This window comes from Esox lucius, chromosome 13, assembly GCF_011004845.1.
Source record: "Esox lucius isolate fEsoLuc1 chromosome 13, fEsoLuc1.pri, whole genome shotgun sequence".
Taxonomy (NCBI): Eukaryota; Metazoa; Chordata; class Actinopteri; order Esociformes; family Esocidae; genus Esox; species Esox lucius.
In genome coordinates this window covers 22,068,719-22,096,091 of record NC_047581.1, presented here as the reverse complement: position 1 = coordinate 22,096,091, position 27,373 = coordinate 22,068,719, and the positions used below count along the sequence as shown (strand labels likewise).

The 27,373-nt window shown below is 41.4% G+C and overlaps 2 protein-coding genes across 6 annotated transcripts in view; both read left to right on the top strand.

The window, feature by feature from the left end:
- The first annotated feature begins 1,422 nt into the window (after nucleotides 1-1,422).
- si:dkeyp-117b11.1 (B-cell linker protein) lies at nucleotides 1,423-18,903 on the top strand. 2 transcript variants are annotated; one of them, XM_010876490.5, is made up of 19 exons: nucleotides 1,423-1,521; nucleotides 4,022-4,047; nucleotides 4,154-4,188; nucleotides 5,510-5,550; nucleotides 5,645-5,738; nucleotides 6,189-6,283; nucleotides 6,594-6,651; nucleotides 7,189-7,305; nucleotides 7,452-7,480; nucleotides 7,657-7,693; nucleotides 7,904-7,982; nucleotides 10,863-10,890; nucleotides 10,994-11,024; nucleotides 12,133-12,238; nucleotides 12,507-12,544; nucleotides 12,925-12,968; nucleotides 13,477-13,545; nucleotides 16,171-16,329; nucleotides 16,815-18,903. In XM_010876490.5, the coding sequence occupies exons 1-19, from the start codon at nucleotides 1,519-1,521 to the stop codon at nucleotides 16,929-16,931; spliced, it is 1,206 nt and encodes a 401-aa protein (XP_010874792.1). In that variant the 5' UTR covers nucleotides 1,423-1,518; the 3' UTR covers nucleotides 16,932-18,903. The 2 variants fall into 2 exon arrangements, with proteins under 2 accessions (XP_010874792.1, XP_010874790.1); XM_010876488.5 differs by having other exon boundaries at nucleotides 6,591-6,651.
- A 755-nt stretch (nucleotides 18,904-19,658) lies between these two features.
- Nucleotides 19,659-27,373, top strand: part of cltcl1 (clathrin, heavy chain-like 1) — a 30,545-nt gene continuing 22,830 nt past the window's right edge. For 2 of the 4 annotated variants that reach the window (XM_010876485.4, XM_010876484.4), the window contains exon 1: nucleotides 19,659-19,906. In XM_010876485.4, coding sequence (XP_010874787.2) covers nucleotides 19,865-19,906 — 42 coding nt within the window. In that variant the 5' untranslated portion in view covers nucleotides 19,659-19,864. The remainder of the gene's footprint in view (nucleotides 19,907-27,373) is intronic. The other 2 variants (XM_010876487.4, XM_010876486.4) reach the window with 1 other exon arrangement.

The window sequence follows — 27,373 nt, the reverse complement described above, 5'->3', positions numbered from 1 at the left end:
AAAGAGTCTGTAACTTTAAACAAATTTAAAAAATGAAAGTGTACAAAAAGAACAATTACGCTTAATGGATAGTGAAAAGGCAGCCAGATGAACTGATGAACAAAAGGCCTAGCACAGAAAATAGTTTTTGGAAAAACTAATTCTCACCTAGTGAATAGGCTACGAAAACAGCACGTTGTTGAAATGCAAGTGTATAGGTCCAGACTCATAGTTTAAGCACATGCATTGTTTGTCCATAGGTGACATTATTAAGCTATAGAAAAACCAAGAGGAGTTTTGCGAAGAATACAATGTAATTTTCACATAGGGAATACAGTATTGTCATATGTTTATTATTAATATGGTATCCATATTTCTTATTTTTTTATATCACAGTTATCATGAATACCAGTATATAGCAACACCCTTAATTGGGATGTAGGTTTACAAAGCCCCAGGTTGGGATGTAGGGTTACAAAGGCCCAGATTGGAATGTAGGGTAAATAAGGCCCAGGTTGGGATGTAGGTTTACAAAGCCCCAGGTTGGGATGTAGGGTTAAAAAGACCCAGGTTGGGATGTAGGGTAAATAAGGCCCAGGTTGGGATGTAGGGTAAATAAGGCCCAGGTTGGGATGTAGGGTTACAAAGGCCCAGGTTGGAATGTAGAGTTACAAAGGCCCAGGTTGGGATGTAGGGTAAATAAAGCCCAGGTTGGGATGTAGGGTAAATAAGGCCAGGTTGGGATGTAGGGTTAAAAAGGCCCAGGTTGGGATGTAGGGTAAATAAAGCCCAGGTTGGGATGTAGGGTTAAAAGGCCCAGGTTGGGATGTAGGGTAAATAAAGCCCAGGTTGGGATGTAGGGTTAATTAGGCCCAGGTTGGGATGTAGGGTTACTAGTGAAAGTGCGCTTTATGTAAAATTATCTTTATTAACCCTGGATTATCCTAATCACTGGACATTTGTCAGTTCTATACCTTTTGCTTCCTCTCTATTTGCTATCTCAAAACCCATTGGACTAGTGGAACCTATGGCTTTCTCCAATGGATTTTGAGAAGAAGATGAGGAGAAGTGAGAAGTGTTGAACTTAGAATCTTTCAGTGCAAAAAATGTTTTGTACATTTTGATATAAATGCATTTTGTTGTACATTCAGTGCATAATATCAGTTATGCAATTATAACATGCCATTAGTGTCTACAATAAACCTTGCTGACGTGACCACATTATTGCTGACACATAGTGGTGTCCTACTTGTTTTAGTACCATATAACTCATTAACTCACCAATGTGCTGTGGAATCCTTTGCAGTAGCCAGGCAGGTATGCTCTAAAGCCAGGTGGCTCTGTGTCAGTGACGGACAGGTATGCAAATTCTAAGAGGGAGGGGGATAATCGTATGTGCACAGTTGTAACTGTTTGCCTTGCCTACCTGTTCACAGTGTCCCTTGTCCTTCTTTCACACGAATGCCTATTTGCATCAAAGGCCAGAAACAAAGGAATCTCCTCATGAGTTGAGACGAGAGACACCCCTGAATAATAACAATGGTAACGTACAGTTCTTATTTTATTTCCTTTCTGACACGATTTAATAATAGATAAATATAGTGATAATAATAATAGAGCATACATTTGACTTCTCAGTTAAAATGATACAACTAACTTACTAGGCCTGTGGATATATAATTTTAACAAATGACATCTTAAGATCTTCTTTGCAAACTACGGAATATACAGCAATAGACTTGTTCATGGTGGAATATAGGACTGATAATTGTCATAATGATGCATCATTCACTTTTCTGTTAATGAGGGTTATGCAGGGTGACTTTTCCTACAGGGGCTATTTTCTTGGTCATGTAAATCCTCTATTGTCAGTTACTGTTTACAACCATTTTAAGTTATTAAAAACACAGCTGTAATGCCTGTGATTATAACGTTTTATTGAGTTGATAATAATGTACTTATGGATCATTTGTTATTACATTTCCATTTTTAAAATGTATAAATGTTGTCAGGCACGCTTGTCCAGAGCGACATCAGTATCAAGTGCGTGCCAGGTTTAGGGTCAGTTTAATTTAAATAACAGTCAGGAAGTCTGGCGTATACAGAAACTCAAGAACATTAAGGTTTTCTATCATAATATATTTTAATGTGATTGACCCCAATGCTGCATATGTTTTCAAAGGTTTTTATGCAGGTTGGAATCAAAGCCACAACTTCGGTACAGCAACTAAGACCCTCACTTTATGTGTTAATAAAAAAAACTATTGTTATCAAATACTGAAAGTGTATTGGTAGAAAAGGAACAGAGTGCACCTCACTTTTTCCTGTGCACATTTTGAGAACATTGCTGGTTAAACTGTAATGATTCAACATGTATTGGGCGACTATTGTACAAGCATAGCCATTAGCTATCAAGGACTTCAAGGACCACAAAGGGTTTCATCCACACCCTCCATGGTCGCAAGTTATGCAGCGCAAGTCATGCAGCGCAAGTCATGCGGAAAGTCATTTTCCCTGTGGTGAACCATTAATTTTATATCAATATGAAAATGTTAAGTTAAAATACAGTCATTAACTTTTTCTCCAAGCAGTACATTTCAGGTGAATGAATGGTTCATTTGAGATTATGTTTACCTATTCAACAGTTGCGCTCTAACCAGGTTCCGGCTGGAATAGAAACTAGTATAATGTACCTGTGAACAGCTTAGTACTAGCCAGTGCAATTGTACTATTTTCTATCCCTGTTTGCATCAGATAAGGTTCACTGTCAAGCAGCCATTTCCCCTTTCCTTTTGGTGGCTTATGGGCTCCCGGAGTCCAGAACAATGTAATTATATCTGCTCATTCTGTTTGCTCACCCTGGCTTAAAGGTTTAGCTTAGGACACTAACAAGTAAATATTTTTCAAACCTCAGATGCGTTTAGAAGTCAAACTTGAAGTATCTCCTTTAGAAGTGCCCCATATTTAACCAGAAATGCACACTATAGATGTGTATTTCACTGTATCTTCATCCATCCCATGAAGGAAATGTCTTTATGGGATGGAAATTTACATAGCAGTCCTAATGTACAGATTAAAATATATGACATAAATTCACTTTTTCAAGAAGTTGGCTTGCTTCTAAAATAAGGAACATTTATTCTAAAATGTAAAGAAATGTGGTAAAGGTTTCTATAACCCAACTCAAAGCCCGTCAAAAACTGACTGGGCAAGGCCAGAGTAAAGTGAGGTGAAAAGCCTCCAAAACAGAACACGCGGAGCGGAACGATACAGTACACATACGCATAGAATAGAATAGTCGTACTCACGGCACGATGACATGGAAATAATAACCAACACGGACTGGGGAAACAGGGCCATATATATATAGGCATAAAAATCAGTGAGAATGGGAAACAGGTGTGGGCGACAATATGGGGACAGTCCGGGGTGAAGGTGATTAGCCGTAACAATGGTGCCTAGACATTTTGTTTACATTGAGTATGTAGATTATTTGATTGAGAATGACACTGTTTACACAGTGTGGGCTGACTTGAACCTGATTCAACAACTCAAACTAGACTTCTCTTTCCATCTGCCACTTTCTGACTTGATCTCGTTCTCCCATTTCCCCACTCTGTATTTCCGTGAATATTTACATCAGTCGTTCCTCCCTAATCAGCATTGCTGAGAAACAGCCAAGTTCACTTCCTGGTTTTTGTCACATTTAAAAAAAACACATAATTATTGTTATTATTATTTCATCATAAAGGCAGACAATGTTTCACACTTACATCCTCTTTGCATTTATTCAGATATTTTGTCTCGTTTCGGGATTAAAGCTCTATTTTGTCTGGCTTAGTCATCCTTTGTACATGAAGCAATCATTGACAAAACCTGTATAATAGCTGTGATAACAAGGCAGATAAGAGGGTGGGATAGTATAAAGTTTTTTCTGTATTGTAGGATTCCACACAGACAGTTTGGAAAGTTGTTGTTCAAATGGATTTTAGGTGGGTGTTCAATTTTTACAGATATTCTATTTTCTTTTTCACTTTTTCAGAGTTTTTTCGGAAAATTTAAGAACATGTAAGTAGGCAACATGTTAGATATATTCATCTCAGCAGAACTGTAAAGCCCCGCCATGACATGGCACATTATTACATCAATTCCTTTTTACTATTTTTCATTGCAGACACAGTGGGCCTCCAGCTCCACCTAAAAGGATAGGTGAGTCTCAGGAAATCCTATTTGTTATGCCTCTGGTTAGAAAGCCTTCCTCTTTATGGACGTTAGAATGTAGAATGATACAAATGTATTGCCTGAGTGGACATTTCACAGACAAAGCTTCAAGCCTACACATATCAAAAGAAAAAACAATTTGCAACCTGAAACTTAGCTGACAGTTTTTGAAATGATGCAAATGTACCATCAATGTGCTGTTGTGAAAATTACCACAGATGAACAAGAGAAGTCTGAATACCAAAAATGAAGAATCCAGAATATGCAAGAAGCCCTGTCACAATCAAATGCTACTTGTTACTTGCTGAAAAAAAGTCGAACACCTTGTTAAATAGAATGGGATGAGCGAGTGGTGTCCTGCCACAGGCCAGTGAACATGTATTGTCTTTACGAGCCACGAGGGAGACAAAAACAATAAACAGTGTTAAATTTGTTTTCTGAAATCTACATAAGATCAAAGGTCAACAAAAAATGTCTCGCAATTATTAACTCATTAGCTCATATTAGCTCAAAAATGCTCCTACACAGTTCACATCTTTAAATGATGTAATACCAAGGTTAAAACAGATTGAGAACAATCTACTGGAGATAGTGAGAAAAATATGACTCCTGAGGTTTGCTATCTGAAGTGGCAGCTTAATTGTTTTAAAATCCTGAAAGTGTTTTTTATTTAAAAAATTCTGTTATTACCTAAAGTGGAAGAGCTAATAGGGGAAGGTACCAGAGAAGCCAAAGGGGAAGGGACACAGTAGGGCTATTCCATCTGTAATCATGCTGGAGAGGTATGAGGGACATCAGCACGCATCCAGTATGGGCTTAAATGAAAGCTGGCAGCCCAGTATGAGAATTTTAAATTAGACAGGACCATTCCTCTAAAGGTTTGGGGCTCTGTAGATATACCTTGTGGATCCTTGGATTATTTTTATTTCAAAAATGTGGGAAAAAGATTTTAGAATAAACTTTGGTATACATTGAAAATAAATTAGGGAGGGTATTCATTTTACTGAAGTAATTTAACCAGCTAGTGATAAGGGAAGTGGCAACCTGCTTGTCTATCAAAATCTTGTTCCTCAGAGTACAACAGGTAAAAATAGATCAGGGTTTGAAATATACAGGAACAAGACATCAGTATAGAGCCAGACCTTTCGCTCAGTGTCAGCCCAGTCCACCCACTTCAAGCGAGAGTTGGATGGAATTGCAATAGCAAGAGACACGACAGTGATGGAAAAAAGTAAGGGCAATACAGGCTATGAAAATGGTTATTGCTTCAAATTCAGGCAGAGAGGTTACTTTTTCTGTTTTGTTCCAGAGAACAATGCTGGGTTTGGTGGCTGGCCGGAAGATGAGTTTGTAAGTAAGAGAACACACACACATACATAGACAGACTGACACACCATTTCCTATTTAGTTGTGAGATGTCCTGTACTGTTGTCTTGTGCCACAGGATGCTGATGATGGAGACACATACGAGGCACCCCCGTGTGAACGACCTGTCATAAAGGTTCCCCCCAGACCAGTGGAGGAGAATGTGTATTTGGGTAAAACCAACTCTGTTGTCTGTTTTTCACCTAAACATGCACTGTTGGGAAGGGGAGACTTGTATGATCACCCAACTTGGAAATTCACTGTATGTGTTTAATATGCTCTGCTTTGATAGTAAAACCATTTAAACCAGGAGCTGTTTGCTTTGAAGGAGAGAACAGTTTTGTCTGTTTGAGTAGAATATAGGACTCCAGTTGTTTTTAGTGCTTTCACTAATTTAATGTTGCCAACTGGATGAAGCTTCATTGCACTTTATTGACAGGACTCAATTGGACCCTGACATCAACCAATGGAGCAGTGGAAATCCCAGCATCTAGCTGACTACTGAAATGTCTGAAGCCCTCAGTGGCTGCCCTTGAACTGAAAAACGCCACACTCTGAAATATATAGGGAGGTGTCCTCCATGGACAGGACAAATCTCTCATTGGCTGTTTTCGATTCCACAGAGAGAACACCAGAGAGGCCCAATCCTGGGCTTCCCAAAAGGCAGGCAGCTCCGCCCCCAAGGCCAGCCAAGATGACGCCCATTGGCAAAACACAGGTAAACTGTCATAACAAATATCAAGGGCATTGAGGCAGGAGGGGGCAGGTGGGAACTGTTAGAAGCATTTAAATTGACCCCCAATAAAAAAAAGTGCAATTTGCAAAAAATATCAAATGTCCACAAAATATCAAACGTATGGATACACCATTGATCACTTCCTATACCTACCTGAAATTCAGCCTGTTTGCCTGATGGTCGGTCAACCTCTGTCATGGTCGGTCTGTATGTTATCAGTTTTCTTGTATTTTGGTAACTGTGGGTTTGCGTCAGGTCATTTAATGTCATCCTTTTACTCTTGAAACAGCAGCCTCACCTCCGCCCTGAAAACCCAGAGGGCTTTTACATCGACCCCAACACCAAGAAACGTAAGACTTCTCTTTGTCCTCCCTCTGTGTTTTCTCTCTGTGCTTTATTTACAGCTTGGCTAGCCCTGCTCTACTTAGGAATGATACTGTTCTGATCTATTGTTGTCTAGTACTGCTATTTAGAAACACTTACTTTAAGTAGTGATTAACTGTTCCCAACAACGTAGTCTGACAAGGCCATACCTTCAAACCTCATAGATCCTCATAGATCCACGTAGCTCCTCATAGATGCTCATAGGTCCTCATAGATCCACTTAGATCCTCCCTGTAGGGTTCCTCCAGGTGCAAGTTCCTTTAGGGGCCTCATAGATCCTCCATCTCTCTATACTATCTCTGTCTAGCTCATCTTTCTCCATATCTTCTCTCTGTGTTTATCCTCGCTCCGTCCTTCTCTGTCCTCACCATCTATGTCCTCTACTCCATCCCACATGATTATAAGCATTGAACATCAATGGTGGCCTATATTTCTTTCTTGAGCCATGAGTTTAAGTAATTCTTTCTCCGTCACTCCCTTGCTGTGTCTCTGTCGCTGTCTAGCTCCCGAGTTAGACAGGAGGGAGAAGCCAGCCAAGTGGTCTACTTCTAAGAAGACTGTCCCTCCTCCGTTGCGTCCTGCCCCTGCTCCCGCTCCGCCTCCTCCACCTGCAGAGGAAGGTGAACATTACAGTCACCACAGTCACCAGTCTCCCCATCATACACTAGAACACTGACCTGACATGGGTCTGCTATTACATGATCTCACCACTAGAGGGACAAGTGCTGCTGCATTAGCCTTTTTTCCCCTCTGTTGCTCTGTGCAGATGTCTACCTGGACCCAAATGAAGGACAGGTGAGTCCAACCCATTGTGAACAGGCACACACCTCAGCCCCCATACCTTAGTCCTAGTTAACCCAATCTGTTCAGTCAGTATATTAGTGTACTTCCATACGACCCTGATGTGTCTTGTCCCTGGACTGTTCCAACTTGGAACAAAGAGAGCTGATTCATATATGTCTCTGTTTCAGGGAGACGGTGACGACCTGTATCTCGAACCAACAGCAGGTCAGTTCCTCCACCAAATAAGCCTTAGACTTAGTAACAACGAATAATACAGCCTTAGTAATAATGAAATAATAATACAACCGTAGCACCAAACCATTAATAGGCTGTAACTAGGATCTGAATTGATTGATTCATTGGTTGTGGTTGATTGGCCTGTTGTAACTACAGTGAGATTCTGTCAGATAAATCCAATGTCTCTCCTCTCTCCAGCTTGCCCCCCTGTTCCTCGCAGCCCCATGAGAATACCCCTCCCTCCCAAGACAGCAGCGGTTCCTTTGCACTTGCCCATGTGAGTAAATATGTCAGGAGTAACTAACATGTGAGTATACCTGTCAAGAGTAACTAACATGTGAGTATACCTGTCAAGAGTAACTAACATGTGAGTATACCTGTCAGGAGTAACTAACATGTGAGTAAACCTGTCAGGAGTAACTAACATGTGAGTACATCTGTCGAGAGTAACTAACATGTGAGTATACCTGTCAAGAGTAACTAACGTGAATATACCTGTCGAGAGTAACTAACATGTGAATATACCTGTCGAGAGTAACTAACATGTGAGTATACCTGTCAAGAGTAACTAACGTGAGTATACTTATCGAGAGTAACTAACATGTGAGTATACTTGTCAAGAGTAACTAACATGTGAGTATACCTGTCAAGAGTAACTAATGTGAGTATACTTATCGAGAGTAACTAACATGTGAGTATACCTGTTGAGAGTAACTAACATGTGAGTATACCGGTCAAGAGTAACTAACATGTGAGTATACCGGTCAAGAGTAACTAACATGTGAGTATACCGGTCAAGAGTAACTAACATGTGAGTATACCTGTCGAGAGTAACTAACATGTGAGTATACCTGTCAAGAGTAACTAATGTGAGTATACTTATCGAGAGTAACTAACATGTGAGTATACCTGTTGAGAGTAACTAACATGTGAGTATAGCGGTCAAGAGTAACTAACATGTGAGTATACCGGTCAAGAGTAACTAACATGTGAGTATACCGGTCAAGAGTAACTAACATGTAAGTATACCGGTCAAGAGTAACTAACATGTGAGTATACCTGTCAAGAGTAACTAATATGTGAGTATACCTGTCAAGATGCTCTTATCCAGAGTTACTAACAGTTAGTGACATATGAAAATACCTTAACTTATTTTGGTGGAACGTTATGCATGTGACACACTTGTAATAGAAAATTCATCAGGGAACCCTTCCTAATTAGAACCCAACTGGAGTAAAGTAAAAATAGTGGAGCTTTAATATGCCTTTGGTACTGTGAAAAATATTTGAGATGTCCTCCCTCATGGCAAGAGTGTGAAAATGTTGTCGTTTTCAAGCTGATGTTCGGCAAATCAACCACAATTATGTCTAAAAAAATAAGATCATAAGAAGTGTTACGCTGAAAACTTTATTGGTGGATTACTGTTACATATAAAGTAAAAACAAAAGTGTTCCCAAAATCGACCTTTGAGGAATACCATGGGTTTTCTTAGATTGTTACACATTTTACACAGCGTCCCAACTTTTTAGAAATGTGGTGCCAGCACTAAGGTCAAGAACTACGAGGACTGGTGTAGAACCTTGGTCTGATGCCATTTCATTAAAAAGTATTTAGTAACTGCATTCTCAGTACTATGATATGGCCTGAAACCTGATTGGAGCACTTTTTAGATATTATTGGAAGTGAGTTGCTGGGAAACAGATTTTCTAAACTTGACAGGAATAGGAGGTTCGGTATTGGCCAATTAGGAGGTTTGATGTTGGCAGAAAAAGGCTTAATTACTAGCAAGTTTGGTACACATCCAGAGTGATAGGAAACAATTTTTTATGTTCAACATAGATGGGCCAAGCACAGGACGTGCATAAGTAATATTGTTGGAGTAGGGGTCAGTTGACAGCTGGTGGGTTTAGAACTCATTATGTATTGAGCAATACAGAATTAAATGGTCTCAATTCATCCAAGATCCTGGCAGATCTTTGCAATCTCAGGATAACTGAAGTAGGCTTATTTAGGTAGGAGTTTGTTTTCTAATAGTTGTAATCTTTTCATCAAAGAAGTTCAGGAATTCATCAAAGCTGAAGTGATGACAAACTTCACCTGTGTAGTATTGCTTTGAAGTTGGATTTGCAACTGTATCGAAAATTAATTTGTTCACCTCAATCAGATTGGAAATGGATGTTTTCAGTTATTCAGGACTGTTGTTAGAAAGTGTAATTTGCTTTAAGTCTGAAAAGGAGAGAATTCTTGAATCTCTGTTGACTCAAAAAAAGACACAAGTTTAGCTGGTCGACAGCATTTCTTTCCAGTGACCATGAAAAAGTTATCATTACTACTACAATTTATGCCTGGTGGCACAGACACAGTTCTTTTTTCCTTTTCTACAATAAGATAATCCTTGCCTGATAATTTTGTCTAAAACCTCTAAAATTACTAAAAAACTTCTAAAATTACTAAAATTACTAAAATTGTAATGAGAAGACTGCAACGGTCCCAGCCTGAGGGGACCGTTCCACTTTGTTTTTTCTGTTTGTCCTTGACTTGTCTTGTCCTTGTATGGTCTTTCCTGTTCTTGTTTCAGTTAATCAATACATTCCTTTCACCTGTGTTTAGCCCCCACCTGTGTATTTAGTTCAGCCATTTTCTCTCTGTCGGTCATTGTGCATGTCATGTTTTATGTGTTCCTAGCTCCTAAGTATGTCACAGTGCCCGGCACGCCGTTTGGTTTTCTTTGCCTTTGTGCTTATTAAAAAGGACGCCTCAAATCTCTGCGCCTGCCTCTGTCTCCTTCCTTGAAACGTAACAAAGATCTCATGCTACTGAGCCGTCAAAATATATCCCACAAATCAATTTGCCAAAACTGTTCAATCTGTTGTTGTTAATGACTATTACAAAATAAGACTGTAATAATAATGATTGTGCTTTGACTATGGACCTCTGCTGACCCAAGTTTGAAAACCACTCTACGATATCATCACTTTCCTTCTGTTCTTATGTATGTAAATGCATTAATTCTATTTCAATTAATTTGCTCAAAAGACTGGATTAAACTAGTCTTGACCTAATCCATGATATCAGTGTCTTTGTGGTAAATGTCCTGACAGATAGTTTATGAGGGCTGTTGCTTGATCTCTGTCCCACCCTGTCTATCTCTCTGTAGAAAACCGCCAGTGCCCAGAGCCAAGTCGGTGAGTTTCTCCGTGTTCAGCACATTACTGAAAACAGCCCTGGCACATTACTGAACACACCACCCACATATTTTAATTAGTTTCACTCTTTGCTGCATTCCAGACTTCTGTATTGATCAGTCAGGCAACAACAGGTATGTGATCCTACCTTCTGTTTGACTGTGAAAACACTGACGATAATGATCCCAAATGGCCTATTCCCTACATACACTACTCTTGTCGACAGACGTACAGTGGGGAGAACAAGTATTTGATACACTGCCGATTTTGCAGGTTTTCCCACTTACAAAGCATGTAGAAGTCTATCATTTTTATCATAGGTACACTTCAACTGTGAGTGACAGAAAATCACATTGTATGATTTTTAAGTCATTTGCATTTTATTGCATGACATAAGTATTTGATACATCAGAAAAGCAGAACTTAATATTTGGTACAGAAACCTTTGTTTGCAATTACAGAGATCATACTTTTCCTGTAGTTCTTGACCAGGTTTGCACACACTGCAGCAGGGATTTTGGCCCATTCCTCCATACAGACCATCCTACAGATCCTTCAGGTTTCGGGGCTGTCGCTGGGCAATACAGACTTTCAGCTCCCTCCAAAGATTTTCTATTGGGTTCAGGTCTGCAGACTGGCTAGGCCACTCCAGGACCTTGAGATGCTTCTTACGGAGCCACTCCTTAGTTACCCTGGCTGTGTGTTTCGGGTCGTTGTCATGCTGGAAGACTCAGCCATGACCCATCTTCAATGCTCTTAATGAGGGAAGGAGGTTGTTGGCCAAGATCTTGCGATACATGGCCCCATCCATCCTCTCCTCAATACGGTGCAGTCGTCCTGTCCCCTTTGCAGAAAAGCATCCACAAAGAATGAAGTTTCCAGCTCCATGCTTCACGGTTAGGATGGTGTTCTTGGGTTTGTACTCATCCTTCTTCTTCCTCCAAACACGGTGAGTGGAGTTTAGACCAAAAAGCTCTATTTTTGTCTCATCAGACCACATGACCTTCACCCATTCCTTTTAGATTCCGTCTCTCACAGTTGAAGTGTACCTATGATAAAAATTACAGACCTCTAAATTCTTTGTAAGTAGGAAAACCTGCAAAATCGGCAGTGTATCAAATACTTGCTCTCCCCACTGTATATACGGAACATGGAACCCTATGTAGGGAACAAGGTACCTTACACAGAGAATCAATTGGTACCTTGTGAACATTCAGGAGGTGCTCCATGTGTTTTCCCCAGCTCTCAACCCTGACATCAGGCGCTCCACATTTCCTGGCAAGCTGCCCCCACCCACCCTGGGCATCAAACCACCCCTCCCTTCTTCGCTAAAGGAACCCAAGCCCAGGTGAAGCTTAGAAACACTGCCACTGCTGAACCTGCAACACTCAAACACACATACAGTATTACAACTTAATATTACTTGACCATTATTCCCATGCTGTTTATAATAATCAATGCAGAAGCGCTATGCTTTATGGGCTGTAAAGAGGATCTTTAAAACACAAGTCTTTTGAACATAATTACCCTTCACATATTGTTGAAGCCCATTTTTCTCATCTATTGATCATTGTATTTTAGCTAATTATAGACGTGTGTGCGTGTGTGTGTTGCAGTCCTCCTCTCCCTCCAACTGTAGACATTACTGCAGCAGGTAGGAGCATGCTGGGAACAGGAGCTCTTTTTGGTCACAGATGAAAGATAGAGACAAATTCAATTTCCAAAAGGATGTCTGGCTTTTTTATATCTAGGTTCCCTATTCCGGTATTTTCTGTTTTTTATACATCTTTCATTTCTTTAAAACAAGTTTGTTAATCCGTCCTGTACAAAAAGAAATTGGATGTGCCCATTGTTGGATTTCTTTAACCTGCGTTAACTGGAATCTATTGTTTGTTTTTAACCCCTGGGTCAACGTGGGTGACTGGTTTTGATTGGTAGCGTTGCCAGTCTTACTTGTGGCTTTGTTTTATTATGTGTAGACCGTAGGGCACTCAACATGTTGGTCAACACTCATTATTGCTCTCTATGCCTAAGTTTCTTCCTCTGGTGTGAAGACAGCCATGATGGCAGGAAAGGAGGTATGTGTCTTTCCCTCTCATACTGTACATATCATTTAGTAATGGATCAAACAGCATTGAGGTAGTAAAATAGTGCTTAACTCCTCCTTTGCTCTTAAATTGATGATTTGTACTAAGCCAATCTATGGAATTGTTTTGAGATATAGAGAGAATAGACCATTAACAATTACATGTAGGTAAATAATTGTACATTCTTTAAAAATACAGTTTCTTGGACTTTATTGGTGTTATGCATTACAAAGATATTGTAACATTTCTAAATGGAAGGTCCTGCAAATGTATTATATAGGCGGTTTTGCAGTGCATTCATCACAGCAGATTTTGCACATTAATAGCAGAATATAATGACAGCACGCCATCTTGTGGTGGAGACAGTTGAGTAGAGGGAGATTTATTAAACAGGATAAGTATTTATTAAAGGGGTAATAAACCCTGATATATGGGCAGCTGTTGGATGAAGTAAAGCGCCAGCCAGGGCATAGTGTCAGCCAACTGTGGTGTGTTACAGGACAGAGAGTGGTTTGCTGAGGACTGTGATAGGAAGACTGCTGAGGACGTCTTAATGCGGATCAACAAGGTGGGACACACTGCTAGACTCTGGTAGACAAGTAGACTCACACATTTGATACAAGTAGACTCACACACACTTGATACAAGTAGACTCACTTACACACTGGGTACAAGTAGACTCACACACCCTTGATACAAGTAGACTCACACACACTTGATACAAGTAGACTCGCTTACACACTGGGTACAAGTAGACTCACACACACTTGATACAAGTAAACTCACACACAATTGAAACAAGTAGACTCACACACTGGATACAAGTAGACTCACTCACACACTGGGTACAAGTAGACTCACACACCCTTGATACAAGCAGACTCACACACACTGGATACAAGTAGACTCACACACACTTGATACAAGTCGACTCACACACACTTGATACAAGTAGACTCACACACACTGGATTCAAGCCGACATATCAGTCTATACACACAATTGTATGAGTCTATTTGTATGAACAAATACAGTGCTTGTAAACTCACACACACTCACACACACACACAAACAGTTCTTACGTTTCCATAAAAATTAAATCCATACAAATTACTTAGAGAAGTAGATCTCCCAGCTTTGAAGGACTATATTTAAAGTTAGGCAATGTTCCTCCAGTGAATAACTCCTGCATTGATCTATGACTCATAGCTGTTCCTCTGAGCTGTTCCTCTGAGCTGTTCCTCTGAGCTGTTCCTCTGAGCTGTTCCTCTGTGGTTCTCTTCCTTCTCTGATCAGTTGCTGCTCACATTTTCTGTTTGCATCTTTTAATGCTGCTAATTACGAACGTTTCCCTGGCTCTTTACGGTCAGTACACAGTGTTGTTATTGGCTGAAAACGGACACGCAATGATGAGAGATTATTTGACTGCAGGCTGATATACAGGTTAGCATGGAGGTTATGGCAGAAAAGGTTTGCAGCAGAAGCACAGGGCAGTGCAGAATATGATAGTGGAATCTCTCCACATTGTGTTTGCGTGTGTGAGCGCCTCTAGGTTTAGCTGGCACTCACACAACATCACTAAGCCTGAGAGGTTGGCACTGACTCAGAGGTCCTGCAGGTTTCATACTGATTTACCTTGTTCCTCCTCCTGCCTATTCCCCCTCCTCGCTCCCTTGTCCCTCCTTTTCCCCATTCTCTTTAACCTGTCCTTCACCTCTTCACCTCCTTTCCACCTCTCCTTTGTTCTCTCGCTTTCTTCTTCCCCTCTATCACAAGCCATAGTTTACTGGTGAGGCTTTGGGCCTCTACAGCGAGGGCTCTCTACTCTGTCACAGTGGAGGAGTCCAAAAACTGGTAGAGATGTATCTTTAGAGAGTACACCTCTACCAGTTTTTGGCCTCTAAATTTCACTTGTTGGTCTCTTTAGAGAAATTCAGGGAATTCAGGAATTGGTCAACAGAATCCAACTTTGAAGCCTGATTAAAAATGCATTTGCAAGCATCCAAAACCCTTCTATTGTTGTTGTACAACCGTAAACAAATTCAACTGGTTGTACTGCAGATTTTAACCCTACCCCCCCAAATCAGTAGGTGACTCAATATCCCACGCCACCTGACCTGCCACTTCCCCCTCTCACAGCTCCAAATGAGATAAACATGCATATATTATGGACTGTTTACTCCTCAGCACCAGTGCACCACAGAGATGCATGCTCTTACCTCTCCTCTACTCAATGTACACCACTACTTAACCCTCCTCTACTCACTGTACACCACTACTTAACCCTCCTCCACTCACTGTACATCACTACTTAACCCTCCTCCACTCACTGTACATCACTACTTAACCCTCCTCCACTCACTGTACACCACTACTTAACCCTCCTCTACTCACTCTTCACTACTACTTAACCCTCCTCTACACACTCTACACCATTACTTAACCCTCCTCTACTCACTGTACACCAATACTTACACCACCTCTACTCACTGTACACTACTATTTACCCCTCCTCTACTCCCTGTACACCACTACTTAACCCTCCTCTTCTCACTGTACACCACCACTGGACCTCCAACAATACAACTGTTAAGTGGTTCAGGTTTTCAGATAACACCACTCTGGTTGACAAGTCCACATATTGCAATGCATTACATTCCAGGTCCGGGCCACTGATTGCCATATGCCTTGTAACAGGACTACATGAAGCTAAAATCATTCCACCTCCCTCCCACACTGGTCCAAACATTCTCCTTAAAAATTCGCCTCTCGCCACCTGAACAGTTTCATTCCCTGTGCCCCGGCCCTCAGTAATCAACAATGAGTCCCACAGAGACTGACAAGGCTGCTGACCACATCAAGACACCTCCAAACTGTTAATTGACAACTGCACTATTCTGCTGAAAAAACTCTGCTCATCTACATCAAGCTTGGTGCAAATCCTGGAACGGAAACTTAATGTAAATGAATGTATAGGATACACCTGACCATTCATTTCCCATCATCTCATGTGCTTACTACCCATCATCTAGGAAATATGTAAACTTTGTGTAGACTTTGTTTATTTTGTCCCTATACATTTGTTACTACTAACAGCACCATTACACCACCTCACATTTTGGTAATTTGTAAATGTACTTAGCAAATAAAGGTTATTTATTCTCTGATTCTCTCATCTCCCTCTCTCGCATAGGATGGGTCCTTCTTGATCCGTCATAGTTCGGCCCAGAATGCCCGGCAGCCCTACACACTGGCTGTTCTGTACAAACAGAAGGTCTATAACATTCCCATTCGCTTCCTGGAAGAGACGCGCAGCTATGCCCTTGGAAAGGAGGGCAAGAAGAATGAGGAGGTGAAAAAGCAGTGAAGAGGGGGGAGACAGGGAGAAAAGAGAGAGGAAGAGATGTTTTAGAGAGGAGGGTAGAGAGAGGCAGAGAAAGAGGACGTTAGGTAGAGATAGTGGGAGAGAGAGAGGTGGACGGCTCAACAGGCTGTGAAATGAGGCTGCAGTCTATTGAGAGAGGAAGAAGAGAGCCAGATAGGTGGCATAGGTGACAGGGAGGGGGAGTGGTTTGGGGGACAGGAGAGGGAGAATTAGAAGGGAGGGAAAAGAATGTGCAAAAGGAGAAGACAGATCAGATGAGAGAGGAGGGACCAGAGGGAGGATGGGGGAGGACGTGGGAGTAAAGGACAGTCTTGTACAGTAACCTTTACAATAACTTGATTAACGCTCGTTGTCTCTCTTGTTCTTTTTTCATTTTGTCTTTTCTTTGCTATCTGTTTCTTTCTTCCCTCACTCAACCTTTCTTTCTCCATCGCTCCATCTCTCTCTTCTAGTTTTTCTGTAGTCTTCAGGAGATCATCTCTCATCACAAGAATAACCAGCTGCTGCTTATTGATAGCAAGAGTCAGGCCAAGCACACCACATATCTCACATACCCAGCCCGTCCGTAGACAATACATAACCCAAATCCCCTGCATAATGTCTCTCACCCAGCATGACCTTAAACTACACTAACCATAACTCAAAACACAATGTAGCTCACCCAGCATGAACATAGACTTCACTAATCATAACTCCAAACACAATGTAGCTCACCCAGCATGAACATAGACTTCACTAATCATAACTCCAAACACAATGTAGCTCACCCAGCATGAACATAGACTTCACTAATCATAACTCCAAACACAATGTAGCTCACCCAGCATGAACATAGACTTCACTAATCATAACTCCAAACACAATGTAGCTCACCCAGCACGAACATAGACTTCACTAATCATAACTCCAAACACAATGTATCTCACCCAGCATGAACATAGACTTCACTAATCATAACTCCAAACACAATGTAGCTCACCCAGCATGAACATAGACTTCACTAATCATAACTCCAAACACAATGTAGCTCACCCAGCATGAACATAGACTTCACTAATCATAACTCCAAACACAATGTAGCTCACCCAGCATGAACATAGACTTCACTAATCATAACTCCAAACACAATGTAGCTCACCCAGCGTGACCATAACCTACACTAACCATAACACAAAATGCACTTTAGCTCACCCAGCATGAACATAGACTTCACTAACCATTTACCCAACACAATATATCTCACCCAGCATGACTATAAACTACCCTACCCACACCCACACCCACATAATGTATTTCACATGTACCAGCCATCCATAAACTTAATAAAAGACCCCATTTGCAGTTGCAACCATAAGTAAGTATCTCCACTACTGTTTTTGGAAAAAGCAAGCAGATTGTACCAGAGAAATATAACCACTCATTTAAAGAGAGCTGAACCAGAATATGGGCAGACAGAAGATAAATATGATTAATTCTTGTTAGGATGTCCAGGACGGTCGTACTCAAATTCCTCTTAGTTTTTTTTTTTAGAGCAGTTACTGTTACTACTGCTATATCCTTCTTAAAAAGGTCTAAATAATAATGTATATCGTTTTTGACCACATGTGCATTTTTCTAAATCCACCTTAGCTTATCCATTAAAACCAGTCATTACTGCCACACAGATGTTGGTTGATCCAGCAGCAGTAAAGTGTTCGAGAGATCAGTGGTTAGATTTTATGTAGACCTTTCATTGACAACCTACGATGTGTAACAGCATTGATGTAGATAGTTGCTCTGCAAAACTCCATATTTTGGTGGCAATGTTTGCAACGCTGTCTCATGCTGTCTGGGAGTTTGAACTGACCGGTCATGGGCATCAAAATGGACTGACCATTCATGATACACAAAATGTCAGGTTTTCCCCCCATATTTTGAGGTTATACAGTGACCACTATCCGGTTGTTTAAAAGACATAACATTAAAAAGAGCTCAGGTTTGGTTCCGTTGGGTACAACAGAATTGAACTGTGTTATATTATTCAAGAGTCAATACAGTAGGTACAAGTCTCAGTAAAGTGGAAAATTGGTCCAAGGGTGTTGGTTTCTTGTCTGGGGAAGGGACTTCCCGCCTTGATGTATTTTTTTTTTTATAGGGGTAGTGTTATGCTTTAGATGGGGGTGGAACAGACCTCATTGCTGTGGTTCATTAATACATAATATTTGAAACTAAAAAGAGTCAAACAGTATATGGTGTCACTTCAATAACTAAAAATATTACAACCAACCCATTCTTTTTGTAATGAAAATTACTAAGGATGTAGCTTTCATATTACACTATATTGCCTAATGTTTGTACTTTGTGTATTTTAACATTAACAATGCTGTAATAACATATGTATTACCTTATTTGTAGAAAAGTGATTAATTCACTAAGGCTTGCATCTAGTCTGAAATGTATATTTGAAAATGTAATCTTACTCTCTTATTTACTATTGTTTTAGTGAGTGATGGTGGACTTTTTTTATCTACATGTGTTGATAGGCTAGAAAGGGTATCAAGGCTTTTGTACGTTTCTATTTATAATAAAAAGGGGTCAAATGTTTTGATTTACTTGTGTGTTCTTCAATGGCAGTTTTTCCTACTCGTTTATTGTTAGATCTAGAAAATCGAATGCGTTTCACTATTTCAAACTGTGCACTATACATACCAAATCACAATAGTTATCACTATAGAAATGTTTGTTCAGTCATAAAAATAGTAGAACAAACTATGCAGTCTACGTTGCCCTAAATTAAGACACGGGGAAAAAATAGGATTATAATGACGGCGGATATGCGATAGGAATGATTAAGATGTTGACTACTTGAGATATGGTGGAAGATGTGCATGTTGCCTTCTGTTTACTAATACACAATTCCAGACCCTCTTTTGCTATCCGAAAATCATTTCTCACTAGGAGATTTTTCCGCAGGTGGGGCACCGCGGATTATTTATCTATTCACGATTTCTCAGCACTTGAGTTTGCAGAAATCAGAAAGAGGAGGGGGTGCTCATCACGTGTCTTTATTTCAAAGTTGGAAAAAATGAAGGGGGAAGGGGCTGCGGAGGGGTACACTGAGGACGTTGGATTTTTTTTTTATCTGCATTAGTATTTATGGGGAAATTATTTTCGCTGGATGTAGGCCCATAAGTAGCAAATGTATTCTTATAAATAATACTTAAACAAAATTAATTTAATAACAATAACAGCTTTTTACAGAGCTTTTAAATCCAGTAGTTGGACTATTTTACTTAGCGGACGTATATCTTTTTGGTTCAGGAGTGTTTTGGATGGTACTGAATGAGAGCAGCCTGTGAATTCGAGTGATATCAACGCAAGCCGGCCAGACCCTGACTATTGCTCATCATATTTTACTTTTGGGGTCGTTTTGGGCACTTTTAATACAATACATAATATTAACTCCGCGTGTCCCCCTTCCCCTTTCCTTTTCTCTTGACACTTGAGACACAGAGCCTCAAGAATGGCTCAAATACTGCCGATACGATTTCAGGAACATCTGCAGGTAAGAAGACGCAAACACCCGGGGAAACAAACCCGTTCCATTACAGATGCGTTTTTGCACATTTCTTTAGGTTTTCAGGCCCACACATTGAAACACCACGCCACATTTTAATGGAATATGACATAAGGCTGCTGGGAGGGGGCTCAATATAGCCTCAGGCCTAGCTAGCTAGTGCAGGGCAGATGATGACTTGTAAAAATTGAACAGTCAGATCGTATTGGTATGGTCTGCTTACTGCGCGGACCAGAAAACACAGCCAGTGATTCACGCTGCAGTTAGTTCAAGTGGAGTAACGTCGCTGTCACAAATATTCAGAGCCAGTGCGGTCAATGCCGAAACCGCAGTGTTTTGACACTTTGATGCTAGGATCTTGTCTCTGAAACGGCAGCATTGTTACTGAACCATTTGAAACTTAAATTATAACTAATTCCTGTCAGTTTAGTACAGCAGGCCTACACACAAAGTTTATCCCCGCTGTATATAGTTGTATAATGTAAAACGTTAATTCAGAAAAATAAAATTGCTATGGGAAAGCCCATTGTCGTTGGTCGTAAATCACAGCGCTATCCACTCTAGCTAGCTAGAATCAAGATAACACGATAACGGTTTTGGATACTGTAGGGTTTGCAGTCTCTTAATATAGCTATTTTGTATTGGTATGCAGTTGATGTTTAGCCATACGCCAGTCTATATAATAACCTTAATAAACTTGTTGGAATTATTTTAGAATGAAATCACGCAGTTAGATAAACATAGCACAACTGTGATGTGGCAATTGGGATTCCTATAATTTGAGCAAGTAACGTTAGACCTAGAAAACTAAAGAGATAACTATTCATCTTATCTCCGTGAAACTAACCTATGCGGTAAACCTCATCGCGTGCATAAAGGACCACCTTAAGTCAATTGTGGTCAACTTTGTTAGACGGTTCTAAGTTTTAGTAAACGGTCCCGGTTTCAATTAATCGGTTTCTTGGGGCCAAATAGAAAGTTTGTGACGTTCACTCTGCCCTCCTCGTCAGTGGCTCGTTGCTGTGGCAACATCAGGACCGAAATGGCCTTTCATGAAAGACCTCTCTGGACACTTGTCAGCCTTTGACCAGCATTTGGCATGTCTATTCGTCGTTCCCAACATAATCTGTGTTATTTGATAACGTATAACCTTTTTGTAAGCTAATAGTTGTTCTAAAATGTGAGTCAGCCTAGTCCCAAATCTGTTAGTTCCTGATATAAAAATCAGATCAAGAGAGAGGGATGCCAGCTGGAAGTTTTGTAGCACACAAGAAGGTGGTGGGCTTTCTTGAGTTGCTGGTTCAAGTCTTACTGGTCTTTTCCACCTCCAGTGCTACGAATGCATATATTGAAAGGTCATGTTGACAATGTTATATATTTCACACTGTTATTTGATGTTGGATGCCTTTAGTCTTCCCATGCTCAGATTGGTAGGCCTCTGATTCTTGGTGGCTCCAGCTGAGCGAGAAATGCCAGGAATTTGCAAACAGGAGTTTGGGCCTTAAGTTCTTTAGCGTTTTTTCTTCCTGTCTTGGTATTTACAGCCTCTACACATTAGAGTCTGGGTAGAATTTGGTCTTGATTTATATGCTGCCCTATAGACTGATAAGTTTTTCTTTTGTTGCTATATATGTGTGTAGAACTAATGTTGTTTTTTTGGGCACTTTACTCTCTTTATGTCTGGGATTTTTTCATTGGTCTTTTCATTTGTGTTGACAGGTTGGAATTGTCTTCCCTAACAATGTAGGCAATCAAGCTAGCTGACCTTTTTAAGCTCTCCACTTCTCCAGCAATAAGGTGCTCAAGGTTTGCGCCACCTGGTTTAGGCTTATATGAAAGAGTATACTTTGGGAAAAATCAGTAAACAGTGTTATACATTATCCCAGTTTAATACGCTGTTCGAATGTGTTCACCCCATCAACTAAAAATGTTATGTTATTATCTCGTCAGAAGAATAAAAAGCACAGGGCTAGTTCAATACAGCATATTCTCAGTCATTGGAAACCAAAATCACCAACCGATTGAGGGCTGGATTCAAACGCACACCGAAAATCAAAGTAAACAATTGAAATCACAGGCTGTTCCAACTTGTGTGAATTTCATCACAGCAACTCATAATGTCACTCCGTAGTGTGTTTGGGCCCCACGGGCCTGTATGCACTCCTGACAACGTCTGGGCATACTCCTATATGAGACGGCGGATGGTGTTCTGGGGATCTCCTCTCAGACCTGGATCAGAGCATCAGTGAGCTCCTGGACAGTCTGTGGCGCTACTTGGTGGTGTCGGCTGCACCGATACATAACGTCCCAGAGGTTCTCAATTGGATTCGGGTCTGGGGAACATGAGGGCCAGTCAATGGCATCAATGCCTTCGTCATCCAGGAACTGCCTACACACTCTGGCCACATGAGGCCAGGCATTGTCCTGCACCAGGAGGAACCCAGGGCCCACTGCACCGTTGTAAGGTCTGACGATGGGTCTAAGGGTTTCATCCTGGTATCTAACAGCAGTCAGGGTACCGTTGGCTAGCATGTGGAGGTCTGTGCGACTCTCCAAGGATGAGCCTCCCCAGACCATCACTGACCCACCGCCAAACCAGTAATGCTGGAGGATGTTGCAGGCAACATAATGTTCACCACAGCATCTCCAGACTATTACACATTGAACACATTGACAGGCGTGAATCTACTCTCATCTGTGAAGGGAACAGGGTGCCAATGGCGCACCTTCCAAATCTGGTGTTCTCTGGTGAATGCCAATCGAGCTGCACGGTGCTGGGCTGGGAGCACACATCCCCCTGAGGACGTCTGGCCCTCATTTCACACTCATGGACTCTTTCTGACTGTTTGGTCTGAAACATGCGCACCAGTAGTCCACTGGAGGTCAATTTGTAGGGCTCTGTCAGTGCTTCCTGTTCCTCCTCACACAAAGGAGCTGATACAGGTCCTGCTGCTGGGTTGATGCCCTTCTACATCCCTTTCTCCTTGTGTGACGGCCTGTCTCCTGGTATATCCTCCATTCTCTTGAGACTGCTGGGGATGCCACGATGCCAGAAATGTAGTAGTCGATACCAATTCCAGGGAAATTCCATGAATCTCGATACCCAAATCAATACCACTGTAAGAAACTACAACAAAACAATAAATCCCATGCCCCTAAGAAATCAGCAGAGGCTAGACACACACGCGCGCGCACACAAACATACACCAACCCTCTACTCAGAGTGCAAGCAGTAGTTTAAATTTACTGACATAGTGACAGATCATTAGTCTGGAAATATTTATTTAAAACATGAACGTTATTTTGATGATAGAAGACTGAACGGTAAGGACGGTAGCCTACTACTATGAGCTTTGGTTACATTACGGTAGCCTACTACTATGAGCTATGGTTACATTACGGTAGCCTACTACTATGAGCTTTGGTTACATTACGGTAGCCTACTACTATGAGCTATGGTTACATTACGGTAGCCTACTACTATGAGCTTTGGTTACATTACGGTAGCCTACTACTATGAGCTAAGGTTACATTACGGTAGCCTTTAGCGGTTAGCCATTGCGAGTCTCGCGAGGCCACACCTCCAAACTTGTCTGGCCTCCTAGTGACATTCTAGGCCGGGTTTAAGAGGTTAAGCCATTGCAAACGTCGTATGGAACATAGTTGGCTTGGCTACACAGCAGCTGTCTCAAACAAAAATCATGGGACCGGGTATTTCAGCATAAGGATATAACAAGGATAATACTTTGCATACATTGTTAATTGAAACTCACTCATCTTGAATTCTTCAAATAAATCTGCATGTCTGTCTTCGAGGTGCTTCCCTAAGTTGGAAATGTTTACGCCTTTAGCCTCAAGTTTGAAGGCACTGTTTGCATAGTGTTTTTAGCGAATTTATTACTCCCTGATCATCCGCCCTAAAAGCAAAGTTTGCGGGTCATACTGCTTTTCAACAAGGCGAGGTGGAGCTGCTGCACTTGTAGCCATCTTTCACGTGTTGGATCCCGGTATTTACGGTACAAAAACCTGTACCATCATGTTTTTAGAATTTTGGCATCGACTTGGTAACGAAGTATCGATTCCTGTGACATCCCTAGACTGTACTGGGAGACACAGCATACCTTCTTGGGATGGCACATATAGATGTGCCATCCTGTAGTAGCTGGACTACCTGTGCAAACTGAATGGGCTGCAGGTACCGCCTCATACTACCGGTAGTGACAAGGACACTAGCAAAATGCTAAACTAGAGAAGAATCAGTCAGGAAGGATAACGAGAGAGCAATTGTCTATTGCCACCACCTGCAAAACCATTCCCTTATTGGGGGTTGTCTTGCTGTTGCCTCTCTAGTGTACCTGTTGTCATGTTCATTTATACCAAAACAGGTGATGTTGATTCACAATCGCTTATGCTTCCTAACTAAGCAGATGGATATCCCTGAAGTTTAATTGACTTGGTGTTATACTGTAATGATTGTGGTCCCTTAATTTCTTTGAGCAGTGTATGTTGTCTGGTTTTTTGTTTGAGCAGTTGTAGTGTCCTTGGTTGTATCAAGTTTATAGGTGAGGATCCAAGTGGCAACACTGCCCCTAGTACTTTGCAAGGAACTGTTGTGTTACACACTCAAGGGCCCAAATCTCTACACACAGTGTTCGTTAGGACACCAAGGAGCTGCCAGTTTAGTGACGTAAATCAACACATCCATGTTGCAGCTCTGTTTTCTATGTTTATGACTAGCCTTAAGGCCAATCCACACACTAAGCCCTCTGCCTGCCTGCCTGTCTCTCTGCCTGCCTGCCTGTCTCTCTGCCTGCCTGCCTGTCTCTCTGCCTGCCTGTCTCTTTGTCTCCCTTCCTGTCTGATCTGTCTCTTGTTCTCTCTGGTCTGTCTCTCACTCTGGATGTGTGTGTCATATTTGTCTCCCGCTCTCTCTTGTCTCTTCACCCTTTTGTCTCTGTCACTCTCTCTTGTTGGACTGTTTCAGTCTCTCACACACACACACACACACACACACACACACACACACACTATATTAAGCATTGGCAGTGTCACATTGTGTGGTCTTAAACATGTCATTAACACTAAAGTGTTTAGCGTAATAGAACATTGTCCCAGGATTGTGTGTGTGTGTGTGTGTGGAGTTAGTATTTTTTTGGTTAAATAGATTAGTGATCTATGCCCTTTAGTAGTACTGTTACCGTTCAGTGTGTTCATTAGTCTATTAGCAGATTGGTGATTCTTTAGGGGTTCTGTCTGGGACATTCTGTGTTATGTTGGCCAGATATTGGTTAAAGTACCTGACATCATCTCATAGAAGTTCAGTATTATTGGCCGCAGCCATCCTTGCTGAGAGAGAGGAGTCTGTGGGGCGGTTGGCTCTACATCACCACTAATGTCCTAAATGGCACCCTATTCTGTATGGAGTGTGCTAGTTTTGACCAGAGCTCTCAGTGCACTGTAGAATAGCGTGGCATTTGGGTTGTGGACCGGTCTGCTCTGTGCTTGGGGACATTACTCTGCAGTAATAACAGATATGGCTGAAGCTGCTGTCTCCACTAATAGACAGATGAGGTAAGCAGGCCCATATAACCCAGTAAATGACATCAGGACAGGAAGGGGAAGTGAGATCATGATCATCAGGCCAAGCAAGATCACTTCGGGTCACAGCACAACTGTTGCCTGGAGTTGCTATGTCTCTATCTGGGGCTGTTGTCTGTGGCACAGCCGGTCAGCCATCAAGCCGCTCAGCCATCAAGCCGCTCAGCCATCAAGCCGCTCAGCCATCAAGCCACTCAGCCATACTACCCCAGCCACAATGCAAAGCAATGGACTTCTAACACACACACCCGTCCCTCAGCAACTACCTGGATAAAGCTGTCATGAATCTACATACAGTTGTTAACCTATATTATGACTTTCATATCAACACTGGTAATACTGAAGATGGCTAACATCAGGTCATGAACTTGACCGCTATACTGTGCTTTAACTGTCTTAAGTTGTCAGTCTTTAACTTCAGTAGCATGGCTGTGTGATTTAGGGTTTAAGAGTGGAGAGGTTGGAGTCCCTAAGGGCCTAGTTGGAGGATGGGGACTGTGACACAAATGCTATTAAAAGCAGAAGAATGGTGAACACATCTCATATTTGTTACTTGCTATTCACTATAGTTTCAACCTGGTATTGTATGGAGGTAGGCCTACTGTCTGACCCTGAGGATCTGGGCTACGCAGACAGAAACGTGGACCAGATTCAGACAGTGGTGAACACCCAGATGAGATTCCCATGCGCATGGATTTTGGTGTGTGTGTGTGTGTGTGTGTACAGGTTTTTAGAAACAGTGTGCCAATGTGTCCACATGTGTAGACACTGGGTTGTGGTTGCTAGTGATTTAATCTTCATTGTTCAAAAGGGGGGTGTTCTTCTGGTGATTCAGCCACCACACCCTCATCCAGGCCTTACACAGCACAGTATTCCCGGGACTGTCTCTCCTTCTCATGGAATACTGAGGATGTTTTCCTCCCTTCCATCTTTCATCTTCTCCCATCCTTTGTCATTACGGAGCCATGCCGCCCAGTTGCCCCTGGTGTACTACTAGGGGGTCATTCATCATCTAATCCTACTTTGGCTCCATTCTTCTAGGAATCAACAAGTCACCCCGCCTCCACTTTCTCCGATCATGACTCCAACAAAGGGACGTGCAAATTGTCTATACATACATATTCTTTTATATAGAGATTTCAAGAAAATTTTGACATTCTTAGTTTTTTAAATAGGCACTCTATCTGGTGAATTAGTTACTTAAAAGAGAAAATTGCATTGAACAGAACAATATGCAGTACTGGCAGTAAAAATGTTTTTTCATCACAGACGTTAAAACATTCTAAACTAATATGCCCCATTTAGACAACAATTGTTTGACAGTAAACAGAACAGTAATATTGGAGTGGTTTATGTTTAATATGAAACCTTTAGGAGATGGGCCTAATGTAGTAGTGGTTGTGACTAATCTGTTAAGTATTCTCTGTTATTTGCTCATCTTCAGACTAATAGTTATCTCCTCAAGTTAACAATGTGCCCAATGATAGAGAACATTTGCTACGGCAAATCATATCGTCATAATATTATGATCCCCTGGGAGAGGGATCCGCCCTGACTTATATCCCAATTTATCCCATTACCAAGGTAGTGTGCTACTTCCGTCCAGTGTTCATACATGGGTTAGGACATTCCATTTGGGACGCTGCCTAGAGGCCCATTCTGGGCCTATCCTGTGAATCCACTGGCAGAGGTCTGATCTGAGTCAGTTAGTGTTTATGGTTCCACTGCACCTGCATTTAACTGCTATTTACATGTTATGGTACACCAACATAATGACATGGGAACATGGTCCTTATTGTTCTGTGTCTCTGAGATTTGCTGAAACAAGTAGCTTACTGCTGTGTAGTTTGGGGTGTG

Excerpts from the sequence above, each read along its gene's own strand:
- si:dkeyp-117b11.1 (XM_010876488.5), top strand. Across the intron at positions 5,739-6,188 it reads GGAGGAGAATGTGTATTTGG|AGAGAACACCAGAGAGGCCC; the intron begins GTAAAACCAACT and ends TCGATTCCACAG. Across the intron at positions 6,284-6,590 it reads CGCCCATTGGCAAAACACAG|CAGCCTCACCTCCGCCCTGA; the intron begins GTAAACTGTCAT and ends CTCTTGAAACAG.